The sequence below is a fragment of the Octopus sinensis genome, linkage group LG8, assembly GCF_006345805.1.
Source record: "Octopus sinensis linkage group LG8, ASM634580v1, whole genome shotgun sequence".
In the NCBI taxonomy this organism is placed as follows: domain Eukaryota; kingdom Metazoa; phylum Mollusca; class Cephalopoda; order Octopoda; family Octopodidae; genus Octopus; species Octopus sinensis.
The window spans coordinates 32186128-32212104 of NC_043004.1; the positions used below are offsets into that span (position 1 = coordinate 32186128).

At 37.7% G+C, this 25977-nt stretch overlaps 1 protein-coding gene across 4 annotated transcripts in view; it reads right to left on the reverse strand.

Annotated features, from left to right (window-relative positions):
- Window positions 1-24505, reverse strand: part of LOC115215206 (oxidoreductase NAD-binding domain-containing protein 1) — a 37724-nt gene extending 13219 nt beyond the window's left edge. Inside the window, exons 1-4 of one of the 4 annotated variants that reach the window (XM_036505335.1) lie at window positions 24294-24312; window positions 16223-16304; window positions 15549-15721; window positions 6924-7005 (exon numbers count right to left, since the gene is read on the reverse strand). In XM_036505335.1, coding sequence (XP_036361228.1) covers window positions 6924-6986 — 63 coding nt within the window. In that variant the 5' untranslated portion in view covers window positions 6987-7005; window positions 15549-15721; window positions 16223-16304; window positions 24294-24312. Of the gene's footprint in view, window positions 1-6923; window positions 7006-15548; window positions 15722-16222; window positions 16305-23548; window positions 23890-24293 lie in introns of those variants that run through there. The other 3 variants (XM_029784413.2, XM_029784411.2, XM_029784410.2) reach the window with 3 other exon arrangements.
- Window positions 24506-25977: the final 1472 nt, after the last annotated feature.

Consider the following 25977-nt stretch of genomic DNA (forward strand, 5'->3'; position numbering starts at 1 on the left):
CTTTCTAATGCCAACCACTCTGAGAGTATAGTGGGTGCTTTTTACATGCCACCAGCATAAGGGCCAGTCAGGTGGTACTGACATTGGCCACGCTTGGATGATACTTTTTACTTGCCACCGGACAGGAGCCAGTCAGGTGGCACTGGCAATGACCATGCTCAAATGGTGTTTTTTACTTGCCACCAGCATGAGACCAATCAGCCGGCATTGGCACTGACCACACTTAAATGGTACTTTCTACATGCCGCTGGCACAGGTGCTAATCAGGCAGTACTGTCATTGGCCACAACAACTTAACTTGCCTCAACAGGTCTTCGCAAGCACAGTTTATTGCCCAAATGATTGAAGGGTACTCTTAAATGGGCCAGTTATGCTGCACTGGCATAGGCCACGGTTATGGTCTCACTTGGCTTGCCAGGTCTTCTCAAGCGCAGCATATCTCCAAAGGTCTCAGTCACTTGTCATCACCTCGGTGAGGCCCCATCATTCAAAGGCCATGCTTCAACACTTCATTCCAGGTCTTCCTGGGTCTGCCTCTTCCACAGGTTCCCTCTACTTCTAGGGTGTGACTCTTTTTCACACAGCTGTCCTCATCCATATGCAACACATGACCATACCAGCACAGTCATCTCTCTTGCACACTACATCTGATGCTTCCTGTGTCCAACTTTTCTCTCAGGGCACTTACACTCTGTCATGTATGCACACTGAGATTACATATCCAGCGGAGTATACTAGCTTAATTCCTTGCAAGCTTATGCATATCCTCAGCAGTCATGGCCCATGTTTCACTGCCATGTAGCATGGCTGTTTGCACACAGACAACATACAATCTGCTTTTCACTCTGAGCGAGAGGCCCTTTGTCACCAGCAGAGGTAGGAGCTCTCTGAACTTTGCCTAGGCTATTCTTATTCTAGCAGCTACACTTTCAGAGCAACCAACCCCACTACTGACTTGAACACCTAGGTAATGGAAGCTATTAACTACTAGTAGTTTTCCCCGCTGGATGTAACGGAAGCTGTTTTCTGCCCATTTTCAGTGTTTATTGCTCCTGAGCATTTGCCACACACAAAAACCATTCTTTCAGTCAGTCTTCCTTTGATATTGCTGCACCTCTTATGTGTCCATAACTTACACAGGTACATCATATGGAGTTTCTACCTACGCCTTTTCTTCAAATCATGTAGGGCCATCTACCCGAAGGGATTTGTAGTTTATCTGCTTTCCTACTTATTAAGACTTTGGTTTTTGTTAGATTGACTCTAAGGCCCTTCAATTCTAGACCTTGCTTCCACACCTGAAACTTCTCCTCTAGTTCTGATAGTGGCTCAGCTATTAGATCAAGGTCATCAGCATTCTGACTTATAATTAATATACAGATAGCTGATTCTTGGCTTATAATTAATATATAGATAGCATGTTTATCTTTCCAGTATGCCATAAGTAAATGGTCTGAGCAGTCTTTACAGAAACCATCTAATAAGTAAATAATTAAGGAGATGAACGAATATTAAACTGATTCTATGTAATCTTTCCTTTTTAATGGTGAAAATTGATATATACACACATTTTACCTATTTTGATTATGATATCATTTTTGATAATCTTAAATTTTATTTTATTTTTATACAACATAACAATATTGTTTATAAACAATCAACCTATAGTACTCCATGATAAAATTTCTTCTGTATTAACATCATAGGTTTTGTTAGCATCTTGCCCCTTCAACTGGTAATTAACATCATGATTTAGGGTCTTCTCCTACTCTGCCTCCTTTTATAGACAGTTACTCTATACCCAATTTACTACTAATGTCTTGGCAATATTTATGATAATATCTAGTCGTGAGCTGTCAACTCACTCTTCCCTTCATTCCAAACAGACACAGTTCTCTAGTTTTAGATAGTCGTGATTCATATCGAGCCCTTCTGGGTATTAGCGCGCGTCTACGATGAGTCTATGATTTTACAAATAATTTACCATCATTTTTTCCATTTTAATGCATATTTTTAAATAAAGGAAGTAGTAACTCTCAAACTTCACACCAATATGCGTGCTCATATGCGACGTAATATCACATCAGCAGCATTTCCTCACACCCTCCTTGCACTTGGCGAAGGCAAAATACCAGGGGATGAAAATGGTAATATTGCCATCGATTCCATTTGTACCATTGTTAAGACGCCTTCTGATCTCAGAGATGCAGTGTTCCCAGATCTACAAGCTAATTATCAGAATATGGATTGGATTGGCAAAAAGGCTATACTGGCCCCGAGGAATAAAACTGTTCACACCATTTAATGATGAAATGCTAAAACTCATTCTTGGGGAAGTCTATGTATATCAGTCTATCGATACAACTCCTGACCCAGAGGACGTCATCAACTATCCAATAGAGGTACTCAATTCCTTTGAGCACCCCCGAACCACCACACTTTCTCAAACTTAAAGTTGGTGCCCCTATAATGCTCATCAGAAATTTGGTTTCCCCAAAACAATGCAATGGCACACGTTTTATCGTTAAGTCCTTATCTCCCACCGTAAACTTATATCAATATTTGCCTGAATAATCATCATAATTCAGTGCAATCATTAACAGTACTTTCAAGCAATTCAGCCCCGAGCAACGCCGGGCAATTCTGCTAGTATATATATAAATGTATGTATATATGTATATATTTATATATATTGGGTTGTCCAGAAAGTTCGTGCCGATTTATAGTAGCTTACCTTTTGACTTATTTTAGAACATGGTTGAGTCCATAAAATAGGATTTGACTACACCTCCATTTAGAGCATGGTTTAAGCTATCTTTTCGTGGAAGAAGGTTTATGTTCCTATAACCTGTGTTAATTCCATAACCCTTTAAACTGGAATATAAGAAAGTTCATTTTCAGCACTTGATGCTTTTATTTTTCCATAAAAAAAGGGAAAAATGCCTCACCAGCAACCAAAGAAATATGCGTGGTTTACGGTGATGTTTCTTCATCCGAAAGAACTGTATGGAAGTGGTTCACAAGGTTCCAAGCTGAAGATTGTAGCCTTATTGATAAATAGCGATCAGGCAGACCATCCACTACAGATGATGACCAAACCAAGTCATTAACTGAGAATAACCCACATTGCACAACCTGAGAATTGGCAGAAAGCCTCAACCTATCAAAATCTGTCATTCATGAGCACCTGGTAAAGCTTGGGTACACAAATCCCTATGATATTTGGGTACCACATGAGTTGAGTGAGAAGAACCTTTTGGATTGCATTTCCATCTGTAATTCACTTTATAAACAGAATGAAAATGTGCCTTTTTTATGTATATATATATATATATATATATATATGAATGTATGTATATATGTACGTATATATGCCAATATATATATACACATATAAAGGTTGGTTAGTGAGAGCTGTGCGAGCCATGTACAGAGACGCTGCTAGTAAGGTTGGCAACGAGTACAGTGAAGAATTCCGGGTAGAGGTTGGGGTCCACCAAGGTTCAGTCCTCAGTCCCCTCCTATTTATCATAGTCCTCCAGGCAATAACAAAGGAATTCAAGGCAGGATGCCCCTGGGAGCTCCTCTATGCTGATGAACTTGCTTTAATTGCTGAGTCACTATCAGAACTGGAGGAGAAGTTTCAGGTGTGGAAGCAAGGATTAGAATCGAAGGACCTTAGAATCAACCTAGCCAAAACCAAAGTCCTAATAAGTAGGAAGGTAGACCAATCACAAACGCCTTCAGGTAGATGGCCCTGCTCGATCTGTAGAAAAGGTGTAGGTAGAAACTCTATAAGATGCACCAAGTGTAAGCTATGGACACATAAGAGGTGCAGCAATGTCAAAGGAAGGCTAACTAGGAAAATAGTTTTTGTTTGTGGCAGATGCTCAGGAGCAATAAACACTGAAAATGTGCAGAGACCAACTTCTACCACATTCCAGGGAAAAAAACTAGAAGTAGTTGAAAGCTTCTGTTACCTAGGTGACCAAGTCAGTAGCGGGGGTGGGTGTGCTGAAAGTGTAACTGCTAGAGTAAGAATAGCCTGGGCAAAGTTCAGAGAGCTCTTACCCCTGCTGGTGACAAAAGGCCTCTCGCTCAGAGTAAAAGGCAGACTGTATGATGCCTGCGTACGAACAGCCATGCTACATGGTAGTGAAACATGGTCCGTGACTGCTGAGGATATGCATAAGCTCACAAGAAATGAAGCCAGTATGCTCTGATGGATGTGTAATGTCAGTGTTCATACTCGACAGACTGTAAGTACCTTGAGAGAAAATTTGGACCTAAGAAGCATCAGTTGTGGTGTGCAAGAGAGACGTTTGCGCTGGTATGGTCATGTGACGAGAATAGCAAAAGATAGTTGTGTGAAAAAGTGCCACACCCTAGCGGTTGAGGGCACCTGTGGAAGAGATAGACCCAGGAAAACCTGGGACGAGGTGGTGAAGCACGACCTTTGAACTTTAGGTCTCACCAAGGAAATGACTAGAGACCGAGACCTATGGAAGTATGCTGTGCGTGAGAAGACCTGACAGGACTAGTGAGACCATAACCCGTGGCCTCTACCTGGGATGTAGCTAGTCGACTTATGCATACCTTTCCTTCCTAGGACACAAAACTCCACTTGTGAAGACCCATTGAGGCAAGTGGAAATCAGAAATCAGAACCAAAATCGAAGTCGATCAACATCAATGGAAATTGCAGCTGTGATACCAGTGCCGGTGGCACGTAAGCGAACTATCTGATCGTGGCCGTTGCCAGTGCCGCCCCGACTGGCCTCCGTGCCGGTGGCACGTAAAAAGCACCATCCAATCATGGCCGTTGCCAGCCTCGCCTGGCCCCCGTGCCGGTGGCACGTAAAAAGCACCATCCGTTTGTGGCCGTTGCCAGCCTCACCTGGCCCCCATGCCGGTGGCACGTAAAAAGCACCATCCATCTGTGGCCGTTTGCCAGCCCCGTTTGGCACCTGTGTCGGTGGCACGTAAAAAGCACCCACTACACTCACAGAGTGGTTGGCGTTAGGAAGGGCATCCAGCCGTAGAAACATTGCCAGATCAGACTGGGACTAGTGCAGCCTTCTGGCTTCCCAGACCCCAGTTGAACCGTCCAACCCATGCTAGCATGGAAAGCGGACGCTAAATGATGATGATATATATATATACACACACACATATAAAGGTTATATATATATATATATATATATATATATATATATAAAGTATGCATGTGCAACTGTGTGTGTGTTTGTGAATCTTTGTCTTGGCATTGTGTGATAGCTGTAAATGAGTGGCGCTGTCGTATAAGCAGGGTCATTCTTCATTTCTAATATTCTATGAAAACATGTCAGGCTATGGGAAACTATTAACTTGCTTGGAAATAGGTGAGGGTTGGCGACAGGAAGGGCATCCAACCATAGAAAATCTGCCTCACGAAATTCTGCCCGAGCTATGCAAGCATGAAAGAATAGAAATTTTTAAAAAAGAAGAGTTATTCCCCTTGCTTTTGTTTAACTCAGTAAAACATTACTTAACGATGTTTACCTCACCCATACTTTCAATGAGATTAAGTCATCGTGTTTGCCAAAGAAAAGGTAGGCTGCCAGAATACATTTTTTACCAACTTCTGTATCAGAGTTCAAACCACACTGGAGATAAATTTGCTTTCATCCACTCCCATGGTCAATAAAAATAACTGCCAGTAAAAGAGACATTAATTTGTGATGCATTAAAGTTAACAAATTAATAACATTGAAGAAAACTGAACACTTTGACCGATTAACATTAACAATAACAAGTGTTTATCTGTGCTGCTTATGCATTATATCTCAGGATGACAGACTATACTGAGGTTCCAAGAAGGAGCAAAGGATAATGTTTTCTGCATAAGATTTATAGCAAGGTAATCAAACCTTTGAGAGGGATATGTTTTTGTCAGAAAGCAAAGTTAGTTTTGTTTAATAAATGAGCTGTAACTTTCCAGCTAATTGTAACCCTCTAGCTACTTGTAGTATTCCAGTTAGCAATGACTCTACTTACTTACTTGTACTTGTGGCGACATCCACCCTGGGCAGGTTGAGTTGGCTTCTTCTACTCATGGAAGAAGTTTCGTGGGAATATGTGGATTTCACAAGTGGTCCCCAACAATCCCGCATGTGGAGACATCCTGTTTGCCGCAGATTGTCCGCAGACACAGGGACAGAACGACCGAGGAGCCACCGGTTGCCGAAGCAGACACTCCGAAGATTTTCACCAGAGCCCCATCTGCCGGGTTGTGGCCCTAATACCACTTGGTGTCAGACCAATCCACCTTGGGTGGCCCTACCAGGAACCGAACTTCTCGACGGCATAGCTCTGACACTACCCGTTGCCAGCGTCCCCACCACAGTGAGGAGGGGATGGACTTTGGGAACGCAATGACTCTACAATTAGATATGATCTACCTACTAGTAGTGACCTACTAACTATGATCCACAAACTAGCAGTAATTCACTATGACTAACCAACTAACAGTGATATACCAAGTAGCTGGGACTTACACCTGGAAATAAGTCACTAACTATAACCTACAAACTAGCAGTAAGCTACAAGTTAATTAGTTATAATCGATCATCTAATAGTGACCCACAATTTACCTATAACCCAACAACTTGTAGTAACCTATGACCTACCAACTACCAGTAACTCACGAATTAACTTTGACTCACAGGCTAAAAGCAATCCATTATCTATGATCTACCAACGACTACCAACTATCTAACTATGGCCCATCAACTAGAAATAACCTACAACCTAACTATGACTCACCAACTGGCAGTCACTCACCAGCTACAATTACCAGTGACTCTCTACCACATAGCTATGACACTTCAGTTGCATCTCTGCTTGCTTTAGAAATGTGTGTGTATAGTTAATCCATGGACTCACCGGTGTTTTGTCTTTGTCTTTGGCTGTCAGATCCAGATGGCTCGAATTGTTTTCAACTGACATTCTTTTAAGTAGACAAGAGCTGAAAACCAACATTAGAAGATAATAATAAAGTGAAAAAAAAAATCTTTGAAACAATAAAACTTTCAAAATTACAAAAACAAAAGAGTTGGAATAGCTTCTCTGAGCAGACATGGCTGTGTCGTTATGAAGAGGGATACAAAACAGCCAACGGAAAGTTACATTGCAGAACAGTCATTTTAATGAGTTGTATTTATTTATCACCCGACGAGATACATCTGCACCACTGGATGCTCCTGAACCAGTTGTTGAGTGTCCCACCCAAGAGGAATCGATGCTAGATGTGTTGAAACAGTTGTCGTGATTAATAATAAATTCTCGTATATTCCATCTTCTGTCCTTCATTTGTTATATATATATGTGTGTGTGTGTGTGTGTGTGTGTGTGTGTGTGTATAAATGGAGTTAAACGCAGGTGTTATTCAAATTCTTTTACTTGACACATGTTTCAAAGATATCACTGGTAATATTCCAAAGGAATAAAATGGTGTAAAACAATGTAATCTTCTCTTCAGGGAAGTGAAGAAATGAAATTTGTCAATAAGACATTTTAACAGAAAATGATGGATATGTATAGTGATTAACTGAATGCTATTAAGTTTGTTTTAAAAAACGTTAGAGGATATAATGTCAAAGATAGCATATAGAAGGAGGAGGGGTAAAGGAAAGAAAAAAAAACAAATAAATGAGAAGCATATAACAATATGTAAATTAAATAAAACCCTATGGTCTTGGAAAAAGATATATCTAGTGAATGTGAAATGCAAGAAGAAAATTGATGTTTACAATAACCGTGTTTACAAGGGGATCTTTAGAAAAAAGAATAAAAAATAGTTCAGAATTACAGAGAAGACAATTCCTTGCCATTGTCATAAGGTATCGAGATTGAGAGAATCAACAAATTTAATGAAATTGTTTATTGTGGTCTTTACTAAACCCTGTACAGTTACATTTATTCCTATCCCTAAATGTAGAGTAATGATTAGAAATTCTTTTAGACAACTGAGAAGATGTGCTTCCTATATAAAAATATACTTCATTACCAGTAGTAATTTTACACTGGTATATAAAATTTTTAATTTTAGAGTTACTTGACATAAACTTGATTCTGTTGTAATTGACTTCAGATAAAATAACCTTGTTATTAACATTTCTAGTGGGGATGGATGGTATTAGCTAAATTAATGTTAGTATTAGTAAATGTATCAATATTTAACAGGTTAATATGATGTGAAGAGATAATTTGTAAGAGATTTTTTGTGTTGGAAAAACCAATCCTAACCGTGTGTGAGTTGATAATAGAGTAATACCTAGAATTCTTTGGAAAATTCCCGAAACTGCAAAGGAAGATTAGATTTAATTTGCTTCCCATATGGAATAATTAACCAAATGGTTTTACTATTAGTTATCTTATTTTTAGTGTAATTATTTTTGAAAGACACATTTACCTTTAGAATGAAAATAGGGGATTAAATAAGGGTTATCTCCCTTCATTTGCTTGGTTTTGGTGTATAAATTAAAATTGATGTCGTTTATATCCTTACAACTAGATTTCATATCTATTTATATACATACATCTATTTATACACACACACATATATATATATATAATATATATATATATATATATATATATATATATATAATATATATATATATAAGTATAACGTGTGATATGAGCATTTATAGAACATGTATCCTATATAAACTCAACAAACAATTAATGATGAAGAAGAGATGTTAAAAGTTTTATGAAATTTTTAATAAAATTTTTAGAAAACCTTTAACATCTCTTCTCCATCTTTAATTGTTTGTTGAGTTTATATAGGATACAAGTTCTATAAATCCTCATAACACACCTTATACTTGTAAATTTTCACATATTAAAAAATATTTGCAATAGTAAGCTACAAATTTAATATGAAGAATTTCTATTAGAAATCTGACTTTGGACCCCCACCTTCCCCAAAGTAAAACAGATGAAATTGAACTCAACCTTTCTCTCTCACACACACACACACACATATATATATATAGGACAAAGGACCAAGATGTCTAGTGGTTTGCTGTTCTTGAGATGACAGAGGACCGAGATGTCTGGTGCTGGTGCCATATCAAAAACACCCAGTCCACACTCTATAAAGTGGTTGGTATTAGGAAGGGCATCCAGCCATAGAAAGCATGCCAGAACAGACAACAGAGCCTGGTGCGGCTCTTGGCCTTTGCAACTCCTGTCAAACTGTCTAACCCATGCCAGCATGGAAAACAGATATTAAATGATGATGATGATATGATGATATGCATATATATGAGGCTGGTGTGTGTGTGTGTGTGTGTGTGCGCGCGCGCATGTGTGCGTGCGTGTGTGTCTGTCTGTATTTGTGTCTCCTTGTCTTGATATTGCATGATAGTTGTAAACAAGTGTTAACCATCATAAAGTAGCTTCATTTGTTTCCAATCTTCTATGTAAACAAGTCTAGTTAAGGGGAAGTATTAACTTGCTTGGAAACAAGTAAGGTTTGAAGACAGGGACAGCACCCAGCTAAAAAACACTTGTCACATGAATTCTGTCTGACTTATACAAGCATGAGAAATAGATTTCAAAATTACAATGGTTATTATTATATGCTTCTACTATACCACTACTTTATTAGTATTTTATTTTATAAACCCTGGAAAATGACAAAGCCTATCTTGGAGAAATTTGAAACCAGGACATAAAGAGACATATATATAAATGAAGCAAGGCATTTTGTCTGGCAACCTATTGATTCAGCCATCCAACCTTGATAATGATATTAACCCTTTCATTACCATATTTATTTTGAGATTCTCTGTGTTTCTTTCAATTAATTTTAAATATAACAAAGAATTTAGTAAAATAACTTAGTTATCAGTAAGGAACATAAAATGTGACTAAGGTTTGGTGGAAGATTTTAATTCAAAACTTAATAAAACAAGACATTTGTAGTACAGAGCCAGAGGCGGTTTCGGCCGGGTTGGTAATGAAAGGGTTAATGATAATAATATATTTATGATATTAATATATTAATATATTTATTTGCCACAGATACACGGAAATACATAAGAAATAAGACAAGTGGGATACAAAATAGAATGAAAGATAAAGAACAGGAAACTAAAAAATATGTTCAGATAAAAGAAAAAGAAACACAAACCCAAACTTGGGAAACCAAACTTCTTTCTGTAAGTCTGAGCATAAGAATAAAAATGGTCGATGTATTTTTAGAAAATAAGCAAAACAAATTAATGAAAACACCAGAATAGATCAATCTGTGAGTTGCATGATAGAAGTTAAGTATCAAAGTTCAATTTGATAAATGAACAAGATAGTCACTACATTGAGCACAAGGACAAAAGCTTTTCTTGTTTTGCTTTTGGGACGGGCAGCAGGCAAGGCCAGTGACCCCATGACAAATTCTAGTGTTTTTGAGAGAAAGAGGAAGAAGCCATGATACATAGTTGTTACTCTTACACTTGATCTGTGTGCAACAATAACAGAGGGAGGCTGTTATTTCTTTGTTTGTATAAGAATTCCCATTACATTGTTGAAAAAGACAGTTGAAACGACCATTCATCCAGTTATTTATTTATTTTTTCAGGCATAGTGTATCAAGGATAACATATCTTAATATATCTTTTTACATACAGACAATAGGATGTAATTTGAGGAAGATTTCACTGCTATATCTAGCAGATTGAAGTGATCACATAAAGGGTTCTTCAATAGCTCGTCAAGTCTTTACTTGTCCACTATCATATTCCTGTCAAACTAACTCTAGCATTGGACTAGCAACAGACTTCAAAGCAAAATGAAATAGATGTTCACCAATAGATGGAGAGACAGACTATTGTGGCTTTACAGAGCAATAAAATGTATTCAGAGACTGAACATCTACAGCCTTACAATAGGGCAAACACCGAAAAAGAGAATATTACATTCTGTACACCTGTGATCTACCACCACAGTACAGTTGTGTTTTCTTGGTCAGTATAATGAGGAGCATTGGAGCACAATCTGTCCTTGGATACAATAAATCCTGTCAAATCATGTAGCACATGCTAGAATGGAACATCAATGTGAAGACACAGGCTGGAAAGCGGAGCATTTTCCAATCAAAGTCGGATGTAGAGGGTTTTGTAGATACAGTGTGAAATGACTGTTGTTATTGTTAGGCCTAACTCATCATAAAGTAAATACCACCATGACCAATATCCAAACTACAGTGGAAAAGGCTAGCAACTGGATTTGGTTAAAAAGAGATGATGAACGATGGCTAGAAGAATATTGTGCTTTATTTGATAACCAGTTGATCTAGCAAGCAGGGCCTCATATCAGTGAGTGGGGGGTGCACATTGATGATGTCAAGAGGTAGCCCCCGAAACGGCACGCATTCTCTCCTGATAACCCCATACACTTGCTGGCTTCCAGTATGCAGAGTTCTCGACTGGTAGCACATGCATGTGCAAGTTGTTTGCAAAACATCTCTGATGAAATTATTCTCATAACATACTAATGCAAATTTAATGCATAAATTTGTAATCTAATTATTGAGTACTAATGGAAACAGCTGTAAGAAGTAAAGATTATCAATTTGTTAATCTATATATATAAAACTGTAGTTGTGTGAGTGTCTGTCCCCTTCGATTTAGATTCCTAACTACTCCCACATTTTGCGGTGCAGTTTAACCAAATTCGGGTATCTTATAGTCGTGATTCATATCGAGCCCGTCTGGCTATTAGCGCGCGTCTACGATGAGTCTACAATTTTAAAAATAATTTAACATCATTTTTTATTCCATTTTAATGCATAATTTTTCATGTGTCGATGGCGGCGGAGTTGGCGTCCACGCTCAAACACCTGCACCTGTGTTTGCTTCTCTCCCTTCTTCCCTCCCTCGTGAAGCTGTGGGGAAGGGAGTGTAATGAAATCAACGTCGTAATGCGTTGTCAAGGAGACCAGCATTCTTTTAGAACAACGACTTCATGGCTTGAAGACGCCAAAACAGAAATGGCTCAGAAAGCCCGAATTGGCATCTATAAGAGAAGTAACTCTCTAAAAATGCTTATATAGTTATTTCCCTTACAAACTCGAGCAACGCCAGGCGATACTGCTAGTAATAAATAAATATAAGCTTTCAACTCACCATTTTCTCTTCTTCATTTAACTGGATATGAACTATATGCTTAATATATACCAATTGTTTTAAGAGAATTTCATTCCCCAATAATACTAGATATTGAACCAGTACACCGTTGGCTGTTACCATCCTTTTATGAGGTTAATATATTCTCTAAATATATATATAGGCGCAGGAGTGGCTGTGTGGTAAGTTGCTTGCCTACCAACCACATGGTTCTGGGTTCAGTCCCACTGCGTGGCATCTTGGGCAAGTGTCTTCTACTATAGCCTCGGGCCGACCAATGCCTTGTGAGTGGATTTGGTAGACGGAAACTGAAAGAAGCCTGTCGTATATATGTATGTATATGTTTGTGTGTCTGTGTTTGTCCCTCTAGCATTGCTTGACAACCGATGCTGGTGTGTTTACGTCCCCGTCACTTAGCGGTTCGGCAAAAGAGACCGATAGAATAAGTACTGGGCTTACAAAGAATAAGTCCCGGGGTCGATTTGCTCGACTAAAGGCGGTGCTCCAGCATGGCCGCAGTCAAATGATTGAAACAAGTAAAAGAGTAAAGAGTAAAGAGTATATATATATATACACACACACACATACACATCTATATATCATACCTAATGTAAATACATCATAAAAGGTAATTGAATTGTGGTATTCATCCAAAAATAATAACTTTTAAGAATGTGATGCACTTAAAAACACAATAAATATTGGAAGGAGACGAAAATCATCCCAGCAGCAGCTGGTGAGAATACCAAATACCTTCTTGAGCATTGTCAATAGTATATACTCATAGCCAACAGCATGTTTACACAAAATGTATCTCCAAAACAGTGAATGGTGCTGTGAATAGTGGCCCAGCAGAATAAAAATGTGTTATATGCAACATAAGCAGAATTAGATTAAAATAACCATCCATGTATTATACTTAATGTTAATTGACAGTGAAAGGCAAATTTACTACAGCAATTATCTGACAATTACACACACACACACATTTATGTTTACTGGAGTAAGTGTGTGTGTGTGCATGTGCATGTGCATGTGTGTGTGTGTGTGTGTGTGTGTGTGTGTGGTGCTGAAGGCAAAGAGAAACATGCAAATAAATTATTTAACAGTGAATCTCACAGTTGATACAGCTAAAAATAGTCCCATGTAATATGCTGATAAAAAAACCTTGGCTAGTAAAAAGACCAAAGCATACTCGCAGTAATCAAACTGCACATCTTCTATACCCATAATAGATGTGCTAACTAATTGCAGCAGACTATATGTTAGTCTTTCATCAAGATGCTTTGTTCAAATTCCACAAGCTGTCTTTGCTTTATTTATTTATTTATTTTTTCCATCCAAGCAGGGTTTAACCCAATACATTTCTTTACTACCCACAAGGGGACAAACAAGCACAAACGGATTAAGTCGATTACATCGACCCCAGTGCGTAACTGGTACTTAATTTATCGACCCCGAAAGGATGAAAGGCAAAGTTGACCTCGGCAGAATTTGAACTCAGAACGTAACGGCAGACGAAATACAGCTACGCATTTCGTCCACCGTGCTAACGTTTCTGCCAGCCCCTAGTGGGGTTTAACCCAGTATATTACATGGGTAGATGTGCAAAAGATTGTTGCAATGAGACAATGGTCAGATGACCTGATAGATGCAGAAACAGTTACAGTTTGGCAGAGATTAGATTTAGACAAAGAACAAGGGTATTTGGAATGTCCGTATGTCGATTGAGGGTGCAAGTGGATGGAACAAATTGATACAGAGATGAGGATTGACATGCATGTCAAAGATGAATGACACAAAGAAAGTAAGATAGAAAGAGAGCAAGACAAAAAGAAAGCAAGGCAAACAGGGATAAATTTCTAGTGGTGAGTCAGTTGTGTAATGTTTAAAAAGATGAGAGTTTGTGGGATTATCTAATGACAGTCAAGAGGTTCTCACACACGACCAGATATTCCTACCTGACCACTATACTATCATGTACAGTACTAACATGCTAAGTATTAGTTCTGTATACACATTTAGGGATTTCATTGCATTTGTAACTGCTGTGGTTTCATTAGCTGGATGCTCTTATCACCAATTACTTCATAGCATTGGCTGAGTGCATTTTATAGTGCCACCAGCATCAGTGAAATTGTCTGTCAAGACTGAAATGCCTTCTATACACTGTGTCAGTTTTTTTTTTTTCCTTTAGAGTTACTGATCTCCTAGGTTACCTTCAGTATGGCTAATGCAATCGTGTTAAAAGAGCTCACAGTGTGAAAGCAGGAAAGAGGGGAATTATGGGCAGATAAATTTTTACAAATACAGTAATTCCTCACCATATTGCAGTTCACCTATTGTGCACTCAGTACATCGTAGATTTTTCTGGCTAATATATGTAAATTTATATCACGGACTCCTCAGTATATCTGGGTTTCTGTGCCCAATAGGTATTTATACCTCTTTAGATTTTAATTATTTATGTGGGAACTTAACATCCATGATAGTCAAGGGATTACAGTAGAGGGGAAAAGGAAGAACTCAAGTTTGACTGGTGGGTTGATAATTGGTTATACTTGTCATGATAGGGATGGATATGAAAGTATGGAGCCCCCACACCATAGAGTAATACGTGTACCAAACAGTGTTTAACAAAATGTAGATACTGCTGCAAGGGTATTATGAAATAAAATATGCCTAGATATTAAAAGAAGCTCATGATTTCAGTGATTGATAATAATAATAATGATAATAATAATCCTTTCTACTGGAAGCACAAGGCCTCAAATTTGGGGGAAGGGATTAAGTCGATTACATCGACCCCAGTGTGTAACTGGTACTTATTTAATTGACCTCGACTGGATGAAAGGCAAAGTTGACCTCAGCGAAATTTGAACTCAGAACGCGAAGATGGATGAAATACCACAAGCTCGCCGGTCTAATAATGATGATAATAATAATAATAATGATAATTTGCTTATTTGAATTTCCTTCCAAATTTTCAAATCCATGATACCTTCTTTCACTGTACCTTGTCACCAAAAACAGTCAAAACCCAACTCAGCACTCACATGCAATTCAAGAGACAGAACATGAATAAACATGAAACATGTCTTATGCATGCAGTATTATTCATTAATGAATGAATATTTGAGAGAGAGGGAGAAAAGAAGGTATCTAGTAGAGAGTTAGAAGAAAGGGTCAAATAAGGGAAGAAAGTGTCAGAGAATTATTAAATATGATACAATTACTATAAATGGAAAGCAGAAATTTGTGATTAGTGATGAATAATAATAATAAATAATAAACAACTGACTATCTTATTTCATGCTGTCGGTACTGATACCAAATGAATATAAGAATTGCCATGAGAGAGTGGGTCAGTACTTACACTGAAAGCTATTCAACCACTACAAAATAAAAACAGTCACCAACATGTATAAACACCAAGACCAACCAGAGCCAGTAATAGAAGTTAATATAACAGCATTCGGGATTTTCTTAGTCAACACACACCAGATTAATTCAAGTAAATAGACCAGGTACCATCAAAAACACAAAGACCTGCAAATTAAATGATACGAGTAATATTATCAAATAAAATATATCATTAAAAGGAGTTGAAAAACTGGCAAATTCAAAGAACTGGTGATAAAGATTGAAAAATGTAGCTCCTTAAAGCAAAAATAACTTCATTCAACATAGAGGCCTTAAGTATTTTTTAAAAAGTGTGTGAGAAAAAGAATACTTAAGGCCTCTATGTTAGCAACATCTCCGATGAACCATCTCCCCAAAAGAGCACATTATAATGAAGAACCCTCTCAATTATAATAATTTTCAAATTAAGGTGACACACTTTAAATGTTTGAATATAAGAATATAAATGAAATGCCACTGCAGTTATCAGTGATGATGACATCATATGCAGTGTAGTGAAATTAATATCTACATATACTCCTGAAAGGAATAGTTCTAAAGGGGAAAAGAAAGAAATAAAAACTAGAATAACGGCTCACCTAATGCATATACACATATGCAAACATGTGTGTGTGTGTGTGTACATACCTGACATGGGAATGCAATAGTGGCAAAGATCTAGTGAAATTACACCTCAATATCATCTCTGCCTGGGTGACGTTGACAGTTTCTAGAAAAGAAATTACAAATTTGGTTACAGTTAATCCATGATGATAATAACAACAACAACAAAAACAACATACAGAAAATAGCACTACTCTGCACCGCACACATCCTATGTAAAGCACTTTCAATACAGTGAAATAAGAGCCCCACAAAAAACCACAGCACATACTCAAGGCACACAGAGCTGTGCTCAGTAGTGCAGTGAAAGCACGTTATAAAAATAAAACCAGTGAATAACAATAATAATGATAATAATAATAATAATCTGAACAACTATGATGATTTGAAGTGGGAAATATGAAGGTTGTGGTCAATGAGGAGAGTAGACATGGTACAAATAGTAATTGGTTCACTTGGAAGTATCAGCACTCAACTACCAGCATTGGCTCAGAAAGATCAGTACAAATGTAAAGGTAGAACACCTACAAAAATCAGCATTGCTTGGAACTGCAAGAATTCTTCACAGGATTCTTGAAGCATAACCAGTAAACAAGTGTCACCTTAGTCTGCTGGCTGTAGACAGGTGACACTTTCCATCATGCCCAGAAAAATAAGTTCTGAGTTTTCATCAAATAATAATAATAATTTTTATTGGCTACATGAGCAGCAAAACGTTAAGGACAATACAAAGATAAAGGACTATGGAGATTTACACACAAACATGTAAACAATAAAACCACAAATAATTTGCAAAAAAAAATCTTAACAAAATTCCCAGTAGGGGAATAAAAACACCCAGAGGCAACTTGATGGGAAAGTAAACTGAATAATCATCACCATCGTTTAACATCCACTTTCCATGCTAGCATGGGTTGGACGATTTGACTGAGGACTGGCGAACCAGATGGCTGCACCAGGCTCCAATCTTGATATGGCAGAGTTTCAACAGCTGGATGTCCTTCCTAATGCCAACCACTCCGAGAGTGTAGTGGGTGCTTTTATGTGCCACTGGCACGAGGGCCAGTCAGGTGGTACTGGCAACGGCCACACCCAAATGATGTTTTTTTTTACGTTCCACCTGCACACCAGTACAAGTGCCAGTAAGGCGACGCTGATAACGATCACACTCGAATGGTGCTTTTTATGTGCCACCAGCGCGGAAGCCAGTTTGCCGCTCTGGCAACGATCACACTCGGATAGTGCTCTTAGTGCTCCACTAGCACGGATGCCAGTCATTGAATTTGATTTCGATTTCACTTGCCTCAACAGGTCTTCACAAGCAGTATCCAATGAAGGAAATATACGCATAAGTGGGCTAGTTACACCCCTGGCATAGGCCGCGAGGTTATGGTCTCATTTGACTTGCCGAGTCTTCTCAAGCACAGCATATTTCCAGAGGTCCTGGTCACTAGTCATTGCCTCAGTGAGGCTTAATGTTCGAAGGTCGTGCTTCACCACTTCATTCTAGGTCTTCCTGGGTCTACCTCTTCCACAGGTTCCCTCAACCGCTAGGGTATGGCACTTTTTCACACAGCTATCCTCATCCATTCTTGCCACATGTCCATACCAGCACAGTCATCTCTCTTGCACACCACATCTGATGCTTCTTAGGTCCAACTTTTCTCTCAAGGTACTTACACTCTGTCGAGTATGCACACTCACATTACACATCCATTGGATCATACCGGCTTCAAACTTATAATCATGTAATATAAACATTAAAAGATATACATGGAGTATGTGCAGCCAATAATGCTTACAACACTAGTGCTGCCTTTAATTCATAATTGAATTTAATCTTACGTATGCATCGTCGTGGTATACCAGGAAATGGTTCTTACACTATTTGATTATATAGTCATTGTCCAGTGATTCAGTTTGATTCAGGTTTGTGATGTTGATAAGCAACAAAGATGGCAAGATATTGATATTCATTACTCTCGAATGAGACTGGGGGCGAGTTGTCTTACTTGTTCTATGACTTTCGGGTATTTTAACAGCCAGTGCTATGAAGGAGTCATCGCCAAAGCAAACCAGCAAAACACATACATTGCATATAAGTGGTCGATAATGTTTATTGAAAGATATACATGTATGTGCATTTGTGCATGCATGCATGTGTGTGTAAGAGAGAGAGAGAGAGGAGAGAGAGAGAGAGAGAGAGAGAGAGAGAGTATTTTGGTTTCTGACATCAAACCTAAAAATGTACTGAAAACTAGGTACTACGATCATCATCATATGTCCACTTTTCCATGCAAGCATGGGTTAGACAGAGTTTTTGGCAGCCTTTCCTGTCACCAACCCTCACCTGTTCCCATACAAGGAACAATGGAAGGACATGTTTTAATGGAAGATTGGAGACAAAGGACTTATATGACAGCGAAACTTATTTACAGTTTTTGCATGAAATCAAGACAAAGAAACATGAACATACACAAACACACACATATATACATAAAGAGATACACACACACACACAGCAGGATTCTTTAAGTTCCTGTCTACAAAATCAACTCACAAAGCTTTGGTTGACTCAGGGCTATAACAGATATCTGCCTAAGCTGCCATGCAACAGAATGGATCCAAAACCACATGTTTGGGATGCAAACTTCTTGACCATACAACCATTTCTGATTAGAGCAGGGTTTTTCTTTCTTTTTTTTTTTTTTACATATCCTTACATCCTTTCTACAATAGGCACAAGGTATGAAATTTGGGGGGAAGGGGATTGTCGATTACATTGACCCCCAGTGCTACATCGGTATTTATTTTACCAACCTCAAAAGAACGAAAAGCAAAGATGACCTTGGTGGAATTTGAACTCAGACTATAAAGACAAACAAAATGCTGCTAAGCATTTTGCCCAGCAAGCTAGTGACTCTGCCAACTCGCCACCTTTTCATATCTTAATATCAAAATTAACAACTTAACTCTTTTGACCTTTCAGAGAACACCTCCAGTTTCATGATATGAAGATCCCATTTAAAATTTTTCATATTTGTGTTAAAGCTTCTTGTCATAATTTTCTGTAAAATCTTTATGTTCTAGACACCAGTTTAATGATGACAAAAATTTGTTACTTGTCATATAATTGACTATTTTTAAATATTAATTTAAATATAATGTGACAAGGTGGCAGAATCATTACCATGCCAAGCAAAATGCTTGGCAGTATTTCATCTGTTTTTACTTTCTGAGTTCAAATGCCACTGAGGTTGACTTTGCCTTTCATCCTATCAGCATCAATAAGATAAGTACCAGTTGAGCACTGGGGTCAATGTAATAGACTTACCCCACCCCTGAAATTGCTGACCTTGTGCCAAATTCTGAAACCCATATTACACGAAATATGAGCAGTTAAGCATGAAATATGGCCACTGCTTTGAGACAAATTCTAATGGAAAAAATATTTTTTGGCAATCATTTTAATCGTAATTGTGGGTTTCACTGTGACTTGAAACATTGTATGAGAGATAACCTTCCTTGAAATTTTAACAGGGAATGTTTAAGTTTGAAAGCCAAAATCCCTGCCGAACAACTTTATTGTATTTTGGTAGTAACATTCACTAATGATAATTGTCAATGTGAATAATTATACTATATATGATAATATAAGAAGGCTTGTGGTTTAGTGGTTAGGGTATTCAGTTCACGATTGTAAGGTTGTGTGTCTGATTCCCAGCAGTGCCTTGTGTCCTGGAACAAGACACTTTATTTCACATTGCACCATTCCACTCAGCTGTCAAAAAAATTAGTAGTCCCTGTATTTCAAAGGTCCATATTTGTCACATTTTGTGTCACACTGAATCTACCTGAGAACTATGTTAAGGGTACACATGTCTGTGGAGTACTCAGCCACTTGCATATTAATTTCATGAGCTGGCTCTTCTGTTGATCAGATCAATTGGGACCCTCAACCTCGTAACCAATGGAGTGTTAGTTTTATATGATAATATCCAGTCAAGCATCTGTGCTTGTAAGTTTATGGTAAAGTGGAGCTAGTAGTCTAAAGGAACAGTTTAGTTTTCATGTCTAAACATCCATGCAAGTACAAGTAGTAGGTCAATTTAATCAACAGTTCCCTTCCTCTAAATTTGTGATCTGACAGTTTGAAAAAAAATACTAGGCACTCATCTACTATTAGGGCAGTTAACCCCAGCACACTCAAAGAGTGTTGGGGCTAAATGCCGTCATATCATTTTTATCAAAATTGCTTAAATCAGATGAGAAATTTAGAAATTTCTCTTCAATCAAACTTTATGTAAATAAAAAATTCTTAATTGTTAGCTTGGAAAAATTCATAAAACATTGTTCATAAATGCAACTTAAAATATTCTTTATTTATTCAGTTCAAAATATACAAAATTGTGTAAATTCATACTACATAAATTGTGACTTGGTACAGTGGTTGTTTACACACCACAAATACATTCTTTCCTAATTAACAATTAGATCTATTTTATTTACATAAAATCTGCCTAAAGGACATTTATGTAATTCTGTTTTAATTTAGCTGCAATTAGCCTAATAGATGAATACTTAATACATAAAGACCCTAATATGTACCATCTAATGTTTGGGGACTCCTAATATTGGATGAGTACCTAATATTTGGGGAAATTAATGAAAGATGAGTACCTAATATTTAAGGGCTCTAAAACTAGATGAGTATTTGATGCCCTTAATACTACACGAGTAACTAATACTAGTTGAGTACCCGATACTAAAAATATCATGTACTAAATGAGTACATAATATTTAAGGGTCATAATACTAAATGAGTATCTAACATTTGAGAACTCTAATATTAGATAAGTACCTACGAGTAGAGGACCCTAATCCTAACGATGTATCTACTATTTGAAAACTCTAATACAAAATGAGTACCTAATATCTGAGGACCTAAATACCTAATATATTCTGAGTCTTCTAGAGTTACTAATATTACAGTAATGCAATATTAATGTTGGTTTCTAATACAAAGTATGCAAATTTGTTGTTATAGTCCTTTTTTAAATTAAGATCCCAAACAAGGTAAAAATGCCACTTGATGTAAAGGACTATGAAGAAGGAGAAATTTAGATGAAAGAGTTTGATTATAAGAAGAGGCAAAACAATGAGATGGAAGAGAATTCCAAAATCTGGCACGTTTGAGGAAAAAAGCTGTGACCATGGAAAGACTTCTTTATTTATGGAAGCATAACAGGATTTAAACAAAAACACTTTGAATTCCAAGTCAGGTGAGATAGCACAAAGTGATCTTTGGAGTACTTCCTAAAATTGATTCCACTACTATAATGATGTATTCTTATTATTCAAGTTAAATAGCAAAATTGTTGAATTTCTTTGAAGACCTGGGCATTATTGTCAGTAGCGATCTGCATTGGACAAACCACATCTCTAAAATTGTCAAGAAAGCCAAGGGTGTCTTAGCATCACTCAGTAAGACCTTTGTTAGCCACTCTCCTGCTATCTATTTAAAGCTGTATTTATGGTTATGGTGTGTCTACACTTTAGAGTTCGCATCACCAATGTGGGACCCCTATCTTGCTCAGCAAATCAATCTCAAGGAGACTGTCCAGAAATGTGCAACCAGACAAATACCCGCTGTCAAGGATCTACCATACTCTGAGTGTCTTGCTTCTCTTGGCATGGACACACTAAACCTCTGACACCTGATAACTAATCTGGTAGACAACCACAAGACTTTTTTAATTCTTTTATTCTTTTATGTGTTTCAGCCAGGTGGTTGTGGTCATGCTGGAGCACCACCATGAAAACTATTTTTCACTAAATGCCTCATTCACTGTTCATCTCCAGTGCATTATTCTATGTACTGTTCATGAACTATAGGCAACTTTTTCTAATGAATTGTAGTGCACCTGAACATTATATACTATGAGTTCATTATATGTCAATTTAAATTCTCTTGGCATAACTACAGTTTGGTGCCCCACCTCTGGTCTTGTTTCTTCATAACTTTCTGAAAAAGTATTTTTTAATAGATTTTACAGAGACATATTTTAGAGGGCGTGGATTATGATTTTTCTGAAAAATTTAGGGAAATAACAAGCTGGAGGAAATTAGGATCATTCTACACCTTCATTACTTTGTTACCATCAATTTCCGTAACTTTAGCATTTTTCTTTTTCAAGACTATATGTTTGAAACATCGATGTTTCGTAATCTACACTTACGAGAAAGCATTTCTGCAAAATTTCATTTAAAAAGAAAATTGTCATCGTTGATGTCTCACTTTACTAAAGTATCTGATGCTAGAGAGGACTCTTAGCTGTTCCAGTTTCTTGTAGAGATGCTTAAACTGCTCGTGTTTTGGGAGGTAAATACCAGTATTTCCAGTTGCAGTGTATAACGAAAGGAGTGGTTTTTATTTCTTGAAATGTATCCGGTACTTTCGTTACGTATACCGAAGTTACGCCGGGATTTTTTTGTTTTTGTTTTGAGCCGTGTTTTATTGTAGATTGTCCATTGACCTTTTTCAACAACAATTAAGTCACATCAACTAATGTCAGTTCTGTCCAACCAAAATAGTGTTATAAATCAAAATATATCCGTAAAAACGAATATAGAAATGACTGAAATAAAAGGCGTGCAACACTTAATTAAAAGCATGTGAATAGTTGTTTGCTAAATTATTAAACAAACCGTATATTATTTCAACTAGCAAATTTTTATTTTACGAAGAGTTAAAAGAACTGAACTTCAGTTTACGAAAATACAGTGCTCGTCGACGAACGTACATATCGTCCCTCAACAACCACAGACTCGCACATGCTAGTAGCAATATCTGGCCTTGTCTCCAGTATTAAGCGAAATATCTGGAAAAGTCACGTAACTTGTGACCTTCGTGAAAATACAACCCATACACAAAATTTCTATAAGCATGGTGCAAAACTGTGGTCCAGAACTTGGAGCATATAAACATATATTCATTATATCAGAGCTGACAATAATACTTTGATTGCTTCTGGGAAGAATTTTATGAACTCTAACGTTGGTGGTGGATACATAAAAACAAAAATTGAGAATAATTTGGAAAAGGGTAACTGAAAAGTTGAAGGGGAGAATGTTTGAGAAGTGGATCCATTCAGGGGTTACTTCAGCGTAACAAAAACAAAGCAGTGTATGTGTATACACCAAAATCAAGCTTTTTTTAAAAAAAATTACTGTGTATTTTTTCTAAAGGGTAATTATTAAAAATGTATTAAGATTGTTTAATAAATATCTGCACTCGAATAACTATATCTGAATTTAAGAAACCAGAGAAATAACGATGAGAAGGCTTACCACAACTACTTGTCACTTTTCGAGCGGTTGATATTGGTTTGATTTAGTCAGAGCTTTAACATTAACTATTGCCGATTGTGCACGAACGGTTTGGGTCAGGTTTATATTTTGCTTGACTGCTTATTTCGACATCATTGATGACATGTCATCGTCTCTAAATGAACTAGTGTCGGGGATGAAGTAATAATTCTAGGAACAACACGGGTTTTTCCAGTTAATTGTATAGTAAATGCATAATGTTTTTGTCTGAAGAATTTAAGAAAAGTTCGCCACTGAATTCCTGGAAATTGAGTTCTAGCGGGAAACATTTAGGCACATAAATTAACAAATCAAAGATAATTTTGGTTTCAAATCTTCGAAAGAGTAACTTAATTAGCTAATGATTAAAAACAAAGTAAAAAAAAAAAACTGTAACTTCGATTTTTTGAATTGAATTAAAAATTCTGGGAACAACAACTGACATGTTTGTTTAGAAGTATTAGGAATTAACGAAATTTTCTATTAACAATCTACACTTTTAATAATAGATTGGTCGCCTTTTCGTTTTGTGAACGAAAACTAATGATTACACAAGAAGTTAACTTTTATTGCCTTCACAGTGTAACGGTTGGAATTAATTAGTTGACAATATTATGAAATGTCGGTGGAGGCAGTGGTGTGACGATAGTAATTTGTTGTTATTATTGCATGTTGTAGGATGTGAAAGATGAACAATGCATGAAGTTTTAAGAAAGTATTTATTTACCGTTACGTTACAATACCTAGCCTCTACGGGCAGGTTGTGATAAATCCATAAGCATGCGAAGTAAAGCTTGTGTTTGGGTCCTCTTCATTGTTTAGTAGTAAACACAGAGAGATAGAATGATGTTGTAAGAGAACAGAATAAGGGCTAGAGAGAATTGTAGAGTGTTGTCTCACAGTTGCTGGTAGGAATTTTCATTTCTCTCGTTGACCATTATATTCTAGCAGTCCTTTCTTTAACCTAATTGAGTCGACACGAGCTGCCTCGTTCAGTTGTTGACAAGGTACTAACTCCGTTAAGTTGTCACGACTGTGACGAACTGATATTTGCTTGTCTGAGAAAACCCATTGTTCCACCGTGGGAACAGTTGTGTTGCAGTGTTAAATTAAATTTGGCTGTGGTGGATCGAATCCACTTCATGCATGCAAGATCCACTACAACAGTGTTTACCGTTTTACAAAATTAAATTAGAAAATTAGACGAAACAGAGAACACAATAGAAAAAAATCAAACAAAAAAAGAGGAAAAGTAAAATGATAAAAAAGAAAAAACAAAACAATTCACCACCTTGAATTGAAATGATGGGACGCTGGGAAACCTCTCTAAATGGCTATTGAAACATATTTGCAGCGTTGCCACAGGTGCTGGCAAGGATGATGCGCTGGAACAGCCAAACACGAGTCTCACCAGTTATCTCTGCAAGGCGAGTTACCAGTGAAGACAGTTATCTCACAGTTAGTGGTCCAACCCCACCAAATGTCTCAAATGCCACAGGATGGTAAATGTAGTTGGCCTACAGATTGCGGTATTTCAGGATTTTGTTTTGCTCGGCCGCAGAAGCTGTGGATCTCGTCCTGACCGCAGTGTCCAGGATGTGAGAAGAAGCAAAGGAGTCGCTAACTGTGACATCCCAGACAAGGTATCTGTCTTGTGACCAGGGGCACAAGGTGAGGCCGTCAGATCACTTCCCCTCACATCTGGACAGTCCAGAAGGTTCCAAGATGGAGAGGATGTTTGCCTGGGCCAAGCTCCTCTTGAGCATCAAGTTCAACTTTGTATGACGCACAAGGTGACAAGCATTCAAGCAGCAAGAAAGGCCATGGAGGCCTATGGAGTCAAGGAGCCTGCCACAATGACAGATCAAGCCTGTGCATACGTCAGCTCCCACTCTGAGGGCAATGGAGACATGAAGTTTGTCCAAGTTGAGCAGGCCACCAACATTAGCCACAGGGTGGCATCAATCCAGTCACTTGAGTATCTGGCACTAGTAGACATTAAGCGGCACCTTGAAAACTGGTCAGATGAAATTTTGTTATCTCAAGCTCTCTGGCACCGACAGTCCTCCACCTTTTCAGGAGTAGACAAGTCCAATTCTTTCTAGTATTGGAGAGTTTCATCCAACTCCTTGTTGGAACTGGTTCATGTTGCAGGTGTGGGTAGAGGAAAGGAAGCAGGGGAGAAAGAAGGATGAACACTTAAAAAGACCAAGACCTCCAAATCGCTTGAGCAATGCAGCCTGATCATGGAATGTTGGAGAGAGTCTGACATTGACTAAGCATTCGAGTCTCTCAAAGGTTAGGTTGTTAAAGTATTGGAGGCACGATGGGAATCGGTGAGATGAGCTGACTCTGAGTAAATATAGAAGCTTAGGGATTGAGACGTAATTCCTAAGTATGAAAAAAACCTT